This window comes from Notolepis coatsorum, assembly GCF_963971535.1.
Source record: "Notolepis coatsorum genome assembly, chromosome: 10".
Lineage (NCBI taxonomy): Eukaryota > Metazoa > Chordata > Actinopteri > Aulopiformes > Paralepididae > Notolepis > Notolepis coatsorum.
The window spans coordinates 79,623,282-79,637,700 of record NC_140174.1 but is presented as its reverse complement, the minus strand read 5'-3'; the positions used below and the strand labels follow the sequence as shown (position 1 = coordinate 79,637,700).

The following is a 14,419-nucleotide window of genomic DNA, read 5'->3' as shown; positions in this document are numbered from 1 at the left end:
TCATCATAGACCTTAACGTCAATTTATACACTTTTATAACACCCCACAGTGGCAGCAATGTTGATTCAAGGCGTACAAAATGTGACTTCACTACTCTATTGTGGGCAATGCTTTTCTAGGTGGCTTAGTAGCAGCGCAGCCTTTCCTGAGGTACAGTTTCTAAATCACTGGTGTCGTTTAACCACTGATCTGCATTTAACATTGGATGCGCATGGGTGTTACTCTCTCTCAACCTTGATGCGTGTACACAGTGCATGGGCCTTCAACAGACACTAATAGCAATGAGATTTGGCATAAGTGTGGAATGGAAAAAAGTATGATTGTTTTGTGTGTTTTCTTTTAGGTAGCTATGTTTTGCACTTACTAGAAAAAAACTGTCTATAAAAAAAAGTCCTACTTCAGGCAAAAGGAGGATGCAAATCATCTGGAGCTGTTGCTTCTCCTCCTTCCTTCAGATTTCGTTCGGGTGGAGCACCGTGAAGATCGACATGAGCGCCGTGCGCCGCTTCCAGCCCCTCATGCCCTTCAGCGTGCCCGCGTTCGCCGCCACGCTCTTTGCCTTAGGCCTGGCGTTGGGCACCAGCATTGCTGTTGGCATGCTTTTCTTCATACAGGTCAGCCTTACCGATGCGTGCAATGTGACACAGAATTTATAAGATGAGATCAGATAAGATATTCCTTTTTTTTTGTATCTACTTTTTCTCCTCTTTTTCTATTTTTCTCCCATCCCAATTTTAGCCGTGCCAATTCTCCCCTCCCCTGTCTTGAACGTTGCTTGCATGTGCCCCCCACTGGCCGGTTGTAGGGAGGATAGAAGCCCATCGCATGTCCCCTCCGATACATGTGTAGGCAGCGAGTCGCATCTTTTCACCTGCCAGCGCGGACTCTCATTGGCGAGGAGTAACGTGTAGGAGGCTCACACTGCCCCCGCCATTTTCCTGTCTCTGCTGTGCAGGCGCCCCAACCGACCTGTAGGAGTCGCTGTTTACAACGTGCAGATTACCACCCATCGACTTCCACCCGCTAACTCTGCCAATTGAGTTAGTATGATGGCCGGCCCAAGCCGGAGGCAACGCCGGATTCGATACCGGTGTCTCATGCGTGGGTGACGAGCGCAATGTCCGCTGCGCCACCCAGCCGCCCAGATAAGATATTCCTTTATTGATCCCCTTGGGGAAATCCGGGCATCATAGCAGCATGGGGGAGGGGAGGTACAGGTATGGGCAGGGTAATAGTCGAAAGTTTATATATAAAATATGAGAAAAATAAACGTGAAAAAAGAAAGATGCTGATGGTCATAATATGTTACAATAAATATAATAATAAATGTATATCAAATAATACATTGAATCTGAATATATATATATATATATATATACTATGAGTAAAAGCAAACGGTATACACAAGGTGCAGGTGAGGGTCTGTACCCTAGTCTGCATGTTTTGGTGGTTAAAAGTCAGACACACTGGTCAGGAGTCAGCCATTCCTAATAGTTCTGCAGCCGTTAGTTCTCCAGCTACTGGCAGCAGTTCATGCTGTCTCCATGATGTCTCCATGATGTCAGTGGATGATAGAAAAAGAAGCATATCTTCACTGTCAGCGTATTTAAGAAAATGGTCTTTCCACATATCCCACCTAGACACACATACCCATAGCCCTCAAGCTACACATATGCATTTCTTCTGAGAGGTCAGAACGCAGGGTCGCCTGTGAATATATTCCTAATAAATTATGTTAAAAATGTCTACCCCTATGTACAGGTACCTTTCTGAGAGAATACCTGCAATGTATTTGTGGTACTTATGTGCTTTCATGAACTAATTCAAAGCACATGTTTAGTATGATAGTCATTAATATGCTGTAAGTGTAATCTAAGTACACTGGCAAAAAACTATTACTACTATGCTATTTTGAGAAGCAAAAGTAACCAAAAAGACATCAATATTGTGACAAAAAGATGACAACATGGTTTACATTAACACTTTGGTCGCCACTGCCAGGCTTATATTCACAATAAACCATCCCACGCCAGCTCTATTTGTCTATGGAGAAGTTCCCCTTCTTTGCAGGGCTATAACTTTTTAAATTGTATTGCTAAATTGACATTACTATGGCCCATTCAACATCAAGTATCTATTGTTCAGGGTGTAGCAACGTTATACTTTTTCATTCACATATTCATACTAAAATACGGTCTAAAGTATAAGTATGTTTTTATCGTTTTCTGCAGCATTCTCCAGAACGTGATTTATAGCCCTAAATGCATTATATTGATGATCAAATACAGTTTGATAGCAATCTGCGCGAGATAAAAAATTTCAAATGGACGTGCTTCTAGAAGTTACTACTTATCATCTGATGTTGACCGGATGGGGGGGGGTCGTTTATAATTCCGTGGCCAACGTTAGATGATTCATCTAGTGTGGGTGATATGATCATTAGAGCAGTTTGTATCGAACACGTTAAAAAAATAACGCTGAAACTTACCGTAGCTTCCTCGTAGCGTTGGGCGATGAGCGTGGAGCAGAAATATTCCTATTATGGGATGTAGAAATATGCGATCCATCTCCAGGTTGTATAATAGTATATACGTCCAAATCATGTTGTTTATCGTGTTATTGGTAACTGATTGCTATCCATTGTGTCTAGCTCGAGTCCTGGGACTATTAGCGAGTGATCCGACCGAATTGGAATGAGCACCAGCTTCGGTTTCCTGTTTCCGGTTTGGGCGATCCGCCGATCGGCCACCAGATGGCGCTCTTGAACCGTTGGAGAGTTGAGAGGGGATCAACAGTAGATATCAAGTCTCCGGGGGAGAAATATGATTGCGATCACAGATTTTTGAAATATTGATATCAAAGACATGGTACGGCGTCTTTGGTAGAATTGAGCATGGCGGGGAATGACGTGGTAAGGCGTTTTTGGCGACCATAGTGTTAACCCATTCTCCGCCGATGACGCCATGCGTAATCTGCCAATGACGGCGTAAGGCGTCTTTGAGATCAATATTTCATATTTTCGTCATGGTATTCACATTTCACCCACGGAGTCTTGGGTGATGCTGTCTGGGCCATCACAACTCTGCAACGCTTCAATACCGCCACCTGGTGGCCGATCGGCGAGTTGCCAAAACCGGAAGTGCCCAAACCGGAAGTGCCCATCCGCTATTTTCGTCCTGCCACTCGTTATCGCTCCCGGGACTCAATCCAGACACCGTGGATATCGATCCGTTGCCATAACTCAATAAACAACATGATTTGGACGTATATTAGTATTATACAAACCGGAACTGGATCACCTCGATCAACATCACATAACTGGGATCTGTTTGCGCCAGTGTGATCGCCCAACGGTAAGAGGAGGCTGACGTTACTTTCAGCGTTTTTGTTTATTATTATCCATACAAACTGCTCTGATCTTCATACGGACCAAACAGGCTTCATAAAAGGTCGCCTGATCAATGATAACATAAGGCGAATACTGCACGTACTAGATACAGACAAAGAGGACATCACACCTAAGGCGATACTATCCCTGGATGCTATGAAAGCATTTGACAGGTTGGAATGGTCGTTTCTATGGGCAGTATTGGAAAGGATGGGGTTAGGAAAAGGTTTCATTGATATGATTAAAGTACTATACAAGGACCCATCGGCCATGATTACAACAGGCACAATCATCTCCAAAATCTTTCCGGTATCACGCTCTGCCAGACAGGGTTGCCCTCTTAGTCCCGGACTATTCAATTTATCATTAGAGCCTTTAGCACAATATATAAGACAATCCCAATCCATAGAACCAATCGTAATCAAGGGCACACAACAAAAAATTAGTTTATATGCGGACGACGTAATATTGTTCATGCAAAACCCCAACACCACATTGCCTCATCTGCTCAAGTTGATTGAGAACTTTGGTGATTTATCGGGATTTAAGATAAATTGGCCGAAGTCGGCTTTCCTTCCACTTAACACCCCTGCAAAAAAAGATACAACCCTCCCAGGTGCGATACCGATGGTAAAACATTTCAGATGCTTGGGAGTGGAAATATTCCCCACCATAAGACAAACGGTGAAGCACAATTACACAAAAATACAGAACAAAATCAAGGACGACCTGGACAGGTGGGCAAAACTTAAAAACTCAGTACAGGCAAGGGTATCAATAGTTAAGATGGATGTATTACCAAGAATCAATTTCTTCAGCTCAATGCTTCCGTTACCTCCTCCAGAGGGCTACTGGAAAAGATTACAAACCTCCACATACAAATTTATTTGGAATAACAAACCACCTCGCATAAAAAGATCCACCGCACAGAGAAGTAAAGCAGACGGTGGCATGGCAGTCCCAGATTTTTTACAATATTTTAATGCCTTCACATTAAGACCATTGAAGAAGATATGGTTTGACCCCGAGGCTTTGGTATCTTGGAGAAAATTAGAAGAAAACATAGTAGCCCCACAGAGATTGAAAGACATAGCATACACTAAACTTTCAATCAAGCATTGTGAGCGAGAATTTGGCCCAATAATAACCCATGCAATCAGGACATGGCGGGAAACACAAAGGAAATTTCCTAACAATCAAGTATGGCATAATCACACTCCCATATTCAATAACAATGCTCTCTTAATGGGAAAACGACCTATAAGATTCCCTGTATGGGAAGAAAGAGGCATACACTCATTAGGGGATATTTTTAATAACAAGGGCCTCTGTAGTTATGTAGAAATATGCATAAAGTTTAACCTCACCGAGTCCACATGGCTTTTTTACATACAGTTACGACTTTGTATGAGATCTCACGGTGTTCCATTACACATACCAATTGAACACCACAGATACCACAAATTTTTCTATGAAAGAGATACAATGGGAGGTTTTGTATCAGGTTTTTATTATCAATTACTAACGTCCTCGTACGAAACCCTTCAACTAGACAATGTCTGGAGGAGGGATATACCAGACCTGGAAAATGACTTTGATTGGCAAGGAGCCTGGGCAAATGTCCGACTTACATCAAGGAACCCGGATCATCAACAAATCAATCTGAACTATATTCACAGGACATACTTGACTCCTATAAGGCTGTGCAAAATGGGGCTTATACAAGACTCCAAATGCTCCCAATGTACAAATGGGGACGAAGGAACATTTATGCACATGTATTGGGACTGCCTACCAGTTAAGGCATTCTGGAAAGATGTGTCCCAACAATTATCAATACTCGTATTTTGGAATATACCTGTACACCCCGCGGTATTGCTATTGAATGATGTTTTTGAGTTTGCAGTGAACCCACAACTAAAAAGATTGGTTTTATCGGGTATCACAGTAGCTAAAAAACTGATTGCATCACGTTGGTTTCAACCGGAAAAAATGTGCCGGAAAGTGTGGTTTCTTACATATCTTGATGTGATATATCAAGAAATATCAACAGCAAGAATTCTGGGGCTCAATGAATCCAAAATGTTAATGTGGTTAGAAGTGGTGGAGAGAATAAAAGCTAGCCTATAATGGTGATGTCTGGTTAGGAGTGAGGGATAATGGAGGTACTATCCAAGAGGGGGTCCGGGAGGGGGGGATTTGAGCTGGAGCATATGTGTGTAGGGTTTTAGAAAATAGGTATTCGGGGTATATTATATACTAACATTTATATAATTGTAACTTCGCTGGATATACACGGTATACGGTTAAAATGTTATTATTGACTATTTTTGTTTTATCCTGTTTCTGTACTTGCATATATTTTAACCACCTTTATTGAAAGTTTCATTATACATTGTGTGTTGAGTACTGACTTTTAATAAGTTTTGTTTTGCAATAATAAAAAAAATTAAAAAAAAAAAAAAAAACTGCTCTGATCTATATATCACCCATACTACATAAATGATTTAACGTCGGCCACGGAATTATAAACGACCCCCCCCCCCCCTCCGTTCACCCACAGATGATAAGTCATAACGTCTAGGACCATGTACAGTTGACATTTTTAATATAACGTTGATCGGTATCAAACTGCATTTGATCATCTAATATATGCATTTAGGCCTATATCTCACGTTCTATGAAATACTGCAGAAAAAAATAAAAACATATTTATACTCTAGACCAGGGGTAGGCAACCTTAGGCATGCGTGCCTGCATAGGCACACGGGGGCATTTGCATAGGCACAGGGGGCAGCAGTATATATAAAAAAAAAAAAAAAAAATCTTTTTTTAAATATTATAGTGAAATATTTTGCACTGTTGTCGCATTTATCTTGTTGAAATCCTCCCACAGGTTCTTTTTACTACCACATATTTAATTGAGACCCTCTATTTGTTTATTATTTCAATTTAGCTGGAAATACATTGCTACATCATTCAGTAACATTTGCAGAGCCTTATAACAAAAACATTATTACGGTCACCATTGTGACCAGTGGGATTAATCAACTAATTTTATTATTTATTTTTCTATTTCATTGAACATTGCACATGTTAAAAGCCATATTTTTTACTCAAAATGTGAGTATTACCAAGTCAACTTGTGTTCTTAAAACAATGACAATAAACATAGTTTTATTAGGTTGAAATAATGTGGTTGTGTACTTATTTTTCTGGATTATTATGGATTGAAAACTGAAAACCTTAATGCACAGTAACTGAACTCAATATTTTTAAGTTCTGGTAACTTATTATTATATATTTTTTACAGTGTAGTCTTGCGATCAATCAAAACTTATTTACACGATATACCTCACATTCACCCTCCATTCACATCCTGGTGTTCTCCTGGTGTTCTCCATTAGGCCTGTAGGTGGAGCTATGACAGCCCACGTACAGTACACACACCGATGGTGTGTGATGTGTCCAAAAATGAATGGGCAAATGTGAGTGAAATGATCGCACTGTATGCAGCTGTTTGTCTGCATTGCATTCCCCCCCCCCCAACTCAGATTTAGTGTTGTGAAGGATCAGATTAAACCGAATATATATATTTATTTATGGATATATATTTAATAGTATTTGTATATCGTTTGATATCCCTTGTATATTCCTTGTACATATACACTGAATATCCCTTTAGTCTACTAACAGCCCATAATAGTTTCATTCTCTCATTGGACAAGAACTTGGCGCCAGTAGCCAAGCCCCTTGGTTCAAGTTCAATCGTGCCGACGAACATGTCGTTACTAGCCCGGTTCCGTGTAGGAATACGTCTGGCGAAAACTATTTGTTCACAGCGCATATATATATGGCGCAAGTAAAGTAGAACTTTCTTTTAGTCCCTTAGCCCTTAGTTCTTTACCCTCCAACCTAGTGGCAAGACGTTAAGCCTCACCCACGATACACGTGTGGTGCAGTATGGTCAACTTGGCCTCAGAATGGCATTGAGACATCGTGTGGATTAATAGTTGAATTGTCATAGTTTGGCACTATACCGTCGAGTGGGACGTATTTCTATTAAGTTAATAATAGTCTATTATGTATGGTGCATCGTTCGGTTAGAGTTATACAGTGAGTAGTACCCCCATCGTTTCCTCGCGTTATCTAGAGTCTTAACCAGGCTGGGCAGACCACGTGTGGTGCTTTCATCCGAGGAGTTCTGGGCTAGGACGAGTGGACCTGCACATTGGATTACCTTACCCGGACGACGGCGAGCCCTACACGGCTTGGATTATCTACTTGCTTTGGGTGCTTTGATTTATGCCATGGATAACAGCCAACACTGGTGAGTGTTGGAACTACCCCCCGAGAGGAGTCCAGGTGAGACGGCGCTCTACCCCGAGTGAGGTCGCCTCACGTCTCTTTGTTGTGGACCGGCAGCTACCGTCTACAAGAGGGCCCAACTGTATTCATCTGTGGACCAAGGTTCTGTGGGCACCGTGTTCAGCACTCTGAATTCTCCCAAGAAATCGTTGGCCAGATGGGATATCGCCGGCGGCTCTCCTAACCCCCCCCCCCCTACCGACTTACAACCAGCAGGACCCCCCTTTAGTATATCCAGCTATAATCATTAAGTACCATCGCTATAGTTCCCTAAAGAACCAGGTTGTATACTTGCTTCCTGCGTAACCAGAGATTGGACATTCAATGTTGATTTGCCTACGAATACTCATTTGCCTTACAAGTGCATTCAAATCATAAATGTCATTAAGTGAACGTTGTATATACCCTTTGCTATATATTAAATATTCGACTTATACATTTGTGTGGACTTGGTTTCATGGTGGGAAAGTGTTCATCATATCTATATCATGTACTGTGTGGCCAGTAGTTAAAGTACATAAAGCGGTAGTGGTTTAATGATACCATACTTATCAATACAGTCAGGGAATTGTACCCCTCAGTTACATTTAGGGTTGATACAACCATCATAATAATATTGTTAATAATAACAATAACGATAATAATGTAATAATGTAAAAATTATCATTAAAAATACCTGATTATGAGAAAAAATATTTACGATGCATGGAATATTGTTGAGGCACACTAGTTACAACTATATTTCAAACAGGCACTCCATGTCAAAAAGGTTGCTGACCCCTGCTCTAGACGGTATTTTAGTATGAATGAAAAAGTAAAACGTTCCTACATCCTGAACGATGGATAATTGATGTTGAATGGGCCATAGTAATGTCAATTTAGCAATACAATTTAAAAAGTTATAGCCCTGCAAAGAAGGTGAACATCTCCATAGACAAATAGCGCTGGCGGAGGATGGTTTAGGATGGATATAAGCCCGGCGGAGAATGGGTTAACACTTTAATCGCCGATGACGTGTTTAGACGTCATTCCTCGCCATGCTCATTCTGCCGAAGACGCCGTAACTCGTCTTTGATATCAATAATTCAAAAATCTGTGATCGAAATCATATTTCTCCTCCGGAGACATGAGATGTACTGGTGAGCTCCACTCAACTGTCTAACGGTTCGAGAGCGCCATCTGGTGGCCGATCGGCAGATCGGCCAAGAGGGAGGGGCGCGCCAAAGTGCTCATCCATAATCCGTCCGGGCACTCGCGATCGGTAGCCGGACTCCATCTCAACACACTGGATAATCAATCGCTCGCCCTAACTCGATAAACAACGTTATTTGGACGTATATAGTATTATACAACCTGGAAATGGTTCATCAGGATCAACATCCCATAATCGAAAACTGTCTACTCCACGCTGATCGTCCAACGGCGCGAGGAAGATATGGTAAGATCCAGCGTTATTTTCTAACGTATTCTATACTAACTGATCTGATGATCATATGACCCACACTAGATGAATGGTATAACGTTGCCCACGGAATTATAAACGCCCCCTCGCCCATCCGGTCAATATCAGATGATACGTAGTAACTTCTAGAAGTACCTCCAGTTGAAATTTTTCATCTGGCAACGATCGCTACCAAACTGTATTTGATCATCAATATAATGCATTTGGAGCTATAAATCAAGTTCTGGAGAAAGCTGCAGAAAACGATAAAAACATACTTATACTTTAGACCATATTTTAGTATGAATATGTGAATGAAAAAGTACCCTGAACAATGGATATAGGACATTGAATGGGCCATAATAATGGCAATTTAGCAATAGAATTTAAAAAGTTATAGCCCTGCAAAGAAGGGGAACTTCTCCATAGACAAATAGAGCTGGCTAGGGATGGTAAATTATGAATTTGAACCATGGCGATCAAAGTGTTAATATATATATATTATTGTTATTATTTCTTTTAGTTTTTGTCTGAGGTTTGGGTGGGATTTCAAAAAGTAAACAAAGCAGGCGGCTGGGTGGCGCAGCGGACATTGTGCTTGTCACCAACTCAAGAGACACCGGTATCGAATTCGGCTGTCAGCGTTGCCTCCGGCTTGGGCCGGCTGTCATACTGACTCAATTGGCAGAGTCAGCGGGAGGAGAGTCGATGGGTGGTAGTCTGGTCGTTGTAAACAGCGACTGCACAGCGACTGTCAGGGCGCCTGCACAGCAAAGACAGGAAAATGGCGGGGGCAGTGTGAGCCTCCTACACGTTACTCCTTGTCAATGAGAGTCCGCGCTGGCAGGTGAAAAGATGTGACTGGCTGCCTCCACATGTATCGGAGGGGACATGTGATGCAAGGCTTCTATCCTCCCTATGACCGACCAGTGGGGGTCACATGCGAGCAACGACCAGGGGAGGGGAGGGAGAATTGGCACGAGAGGTAAATTGGGATGGGAGAGAAAAATCACAGAAAGAGGGTCGCTGTTTGACGGCATTACAGATTCTATCTTTAAGTGGTTTCTATTTAACACAACTTAGTATACTTTATGAATACATAAAAGGTATATAAAGTATACTTAAGCATATTAATTTCACTTGGGTACCCTGGGAGCTGTTTCGGGCGTTCAGTGCCTTGCTCACAGGCACTTAGGCAGAGATGGGATCAGCCACCCTCCATTTGTCAGCTCCCAGCTGGAATATACCGTGGTGCTGGTGCTGGGGATCAAACCAGCGATCTCTGTTACTGATTGGCCCGTCTCTAGTGCTGCCGCCACACTCTATATCTATATTAGCTGTTACACACACCACTTTGACTTTTAGTTCCCCCCAAAGCCTCACGTTTGGGTAAGTTTTAAACATGGGCGGCCAGAGTGGAAATCAATGCCTAACCCTGCCCGTTTGCTCAGTGGAGAACACACACAAAAAAATTCTATACACATCTGCAAAAAAATAAAATAAAAAAGGTAATCTTCAATAATGAAACATGCTTAACCAGACTGTTGTCCTCCCCAGATGAAAGTCATCCTTCGAAACAAGACATCAATCGAGGGCTGGATCGAGGAAAAGGTGGGTGTGTCCATCTTTGTACTGGGATTGTTTTAAAGGTGCACTATGTAGTCTTTTCTTTATTTTGAGAGACACAGAAAAGTGAAAATATCCTGTAGTATACTTTCATAACCGAATAAACAAATGGTCCTCAAAGGAAAACCGGGGCCCCTATGACACGGTTTGAAGCTAGAAAGTTACCTGAACAGTTACTGTTGTTCAGGGCCCGTAATTTTTCTTACAGGCATATTTAATATTCAATGTATCTTCTAGGCTTGCTTTTGATTTATGATGATATCATATAGAGTAATGTGTACATGTTTAGTAAGTATGTGTTTATATAAGAATAAACTAATTGCAGTACCTGCATGGTGCGCCTTTAAGTCCCTGTTACTATGACACTGAATGCCTGCTAAAACCATAGACACCTCCCAACAACATTATAGTGTGGTGCTGCAGACAACATTATAGTGTGGTGCTGCAGACAACATTATAGTGTGGTGCTGCAGACAACATTATAGTGTGGTGCTGCAGACAACATTATAGTGTGGTGCTGCAGACAACATTAGTGTGGTGCTGCAGACAACATTATAGTGGTGCTGCAGACAACATTATAGTGTGGTGCTGCAGACAACATTATAGTGTGGTGCTTCAGACAACATTATAGTGTGGTGCTGCAGACAACATTATAGTGCTGCAGACAACATTATAGTGGTGCTGCAGACAACATTATAGTGTGGTGCTGCAGACAACATTATAGTGGTGCTGCAGACAACATTATAGTGTGGTGCTGCAGACAACATTATAGTGTGGTGCTGCAGACATTATAGTGGTGCTGCAGACAACATAGCGTGGTGCTGCAGACAACATTATAGTGTGGTGCTGCAGACATTATAGTGTGGTGCTGCAGACATTATAGTGTGGTGCTGCAGACAACATTATAGTGTGGTGCTGCAGACATTATAGTGGTGCTGCGGACAACATTATAGTGGTGCTGCAGACAACATTATAGTGGTGCTGCAGACATTATAGTGTGGTGCTGCAGACAACATTATAGTTTGGTGCTGCAGACAACATTATAGTGTGGTGCTGCAGACAACATTAGTGTGGTGCTGCAGACAACATTAGTGTGGTGCTGCAGACAACATTATAGTGTGGTGCTGCAGACAACATTATAGTGTGGTGCTGCAGACAACATTATAGTGGTGCTGCAGACAACATTATAGTGTGGAGCTGCAGACAACATTATAGTGTGGTGCTGCAGACAACATTATAGTGTGGTGCTGCAACATTATAGTGTGGTGTTGCAGACAACATTATAGTATGGTGCTGCAGACAACATTATAGTGGTGCTGCAGACAACATTATAGTGGTGCTGCAGACAACATTATAGTGTGGTGCTGCAGACAACATTATAGTGTGGTGCTGCAGACAACATTATAGTGGTGATGCAGACAACATTATAGTGGTAATGCAGACAACATTATAGTGTGGTGCTGCAGACAACATTATAGTGTGGTGCTGCAGACAACATTAGTGTGGTGCTGCAGACAACATTATAGTGGTGCTGCAGACAACATTATAGTGTGGTGCTGCAGACAACATTATAGTGTGGTGCTGCAGACAACATTATAGTGGTGATGCAGACAACATTATAGTGGTAATGCAGACAACATTATAGTGTGGTGCTGCAGACAACATTATAGTGTGGTGCTGCAGACAACATTAGTGTGGTGCTGCAGACAACATTATAGTGGTGCTGCAGACAACATTATAGTGGTGCTGCAGACAACATTATAGTGTGGTGCTGCAGACAACATTATAGTGGTGCTGCAGACAACATTATAGTGTGGTGCTGCAGACAACATTATAGTGTGGTGCTGCAGACAACATTATAGTGTGGTGCTGCAGACAACATTATATTGTGGTGCTGCAACATTATATTGTGGTGCTGCAACATTATAGTGTGGTGCTGCAGACAACATTATAGTGTGGTGCTGTAGACAACATTATAGTGGTGCTGCAGACAACATTATAGTGTGGTGCTGCAGACAACATTATAGTGGTGCTGCAGACAACATTATAGTGTGGTGCTGCAGACAACATTATAGTGGTGCTGCAGACAACATTATAGTGGTGCTGCAGACAACATTATAGTGTGGTGCTGCAGACAACATTATAGTGTGGTGCTGCAGACAACATTATATTGCTGCAGACAACATTATAGTGTGGTGCTGCAGACAACATTATAGTGTGGTGCTGCAGACAACATTATAATGGTGCTGCAAAACAACATTATAGTGGTGCTGCAGACAACATAGTGTGGTGCTGCAGACAACATTATAGTGTGGTGCTGCAGACAACATTATAGTGTGGTGCTGCAGACAACATTATAGTGGTGCTGCAGACAACATTTTAGTCTGGTGCTGCAGACAACATTTTAGTCTGGTGCTGCAGACAACATTATAGTGTGGTGCTGCAGACATTATAGTGTTTTCAATTAAAAGAAAAAAGTTGTAATTTTACTCCAGTAAAAACAAAGGGGGACACATTATTCACACTCGTGCTTCTCGTGGATGAAGGTTAACACTGAGCGCATCCCTCCTCCAGGCCAAAGACAGAATCCAGTACTACCAAACAGGGGAGGACTTCATCTTCCCGTACCACCTCAGCAGTCGCTGGGAGAACCTGAAGCAAGTGTTCACCTGGTCCGGGGCGCCTCGGGGCGACGGCATGGAGTGGCCCGTCCACCCCAAGTGTCACCAGCACACCTTAACCGTAGGTTTGATTCCCCCCGGGGAAGGGTTTGTCGTTGAGCAACGCTTGTGTTCTGCAGTGACCCTGCTTCATACTCACACAGTCCAGGGGGGATTGATGTCACTCACAGGAGATGCGCAGCGCGGCTATAGTCATTCTCATAGTCACATTATGGGACCCGGGTTTATTTCACTGAGACGGACACAGAAATCATTTTCAATTATTCCAATCAAAATACTTTCATCTCTGGCTTTTCCTGCTCTCATGTGGTGCTATATAATATATATTACATTCCAATATACTGTTAATGCGGCACGCCTCACAGCAAGAAGGTCCAGGGTTCGATTCCTGCTTGGGGACCAGGTTTCCATGATGCCAGGTACCCAGGTGGGTGATCTCCCAGGCCTTTCTGTGTGGAGGGTTTCCCCCCCGATAAGATAAACCCAATGGAAAAACATGCACAACAACAGATCGCTAACGCTGTGGTGTCCTTGACGAAGACGGGCAGGAGCACTTGGATTGGTCCCCGGGACGCAGCTCACGTTGACTCCCTATCTGCTCCCGGCTGCCCATGGGGGGAAGGACGACAGGATGGGTCAAGTGCAGAGACTCAATTGCATCGGCCACTGAGAAAAAGACAATGCATGTGTGTGTGTGTATCCCGGTGTGTGTGTGCCGCTCCAATTGCATGTCCAGTTCGTTGCATGCCGAATAAAGACCCCCCCTAAAGAGGTCCTGCATTATTATTATTATTATTATTATATATATATATATATATATATATATATATATATATATATATATATATATATATATATATATATATATATCACACATGAGAGCAGCAACAGACTGGGATGAAACTATTTTGATTG

At 42.4% G+C, this 14,419-nt stretch overlaps 1 protein-coding gene across 2 annotated transcripts in view; it reads left to right on the top strand.

Annotated features, from left to right (window-relative positions):
• zdhhc6 (zDHHC palmitoyltransferase 6) overlaps window positions 1-14,419 on the top strand; it is a 52,792-nt gene that overhangs the window by 7,988 nt on the left and 30,385 nt on the right. For both annotated transcript variants that reach the window (XM_084323689.1, XM_084323688.1), the window contains exons 5-7: window positions 456-614; window positions 10,755-10,808; window positions 13,398-13,565. In XM_084323689.1, the coding sequence (XP_084179815.1) occupies window positions 456-614; window positions 10,755-10,808; window positions 13,398-13,565 (381 nt within the window). The remainder of the gene's footprint in view (window positions 1-455; window positions 615-10,754; window positions 10,809-13,397; window positions 13,566-14,419) is intronic.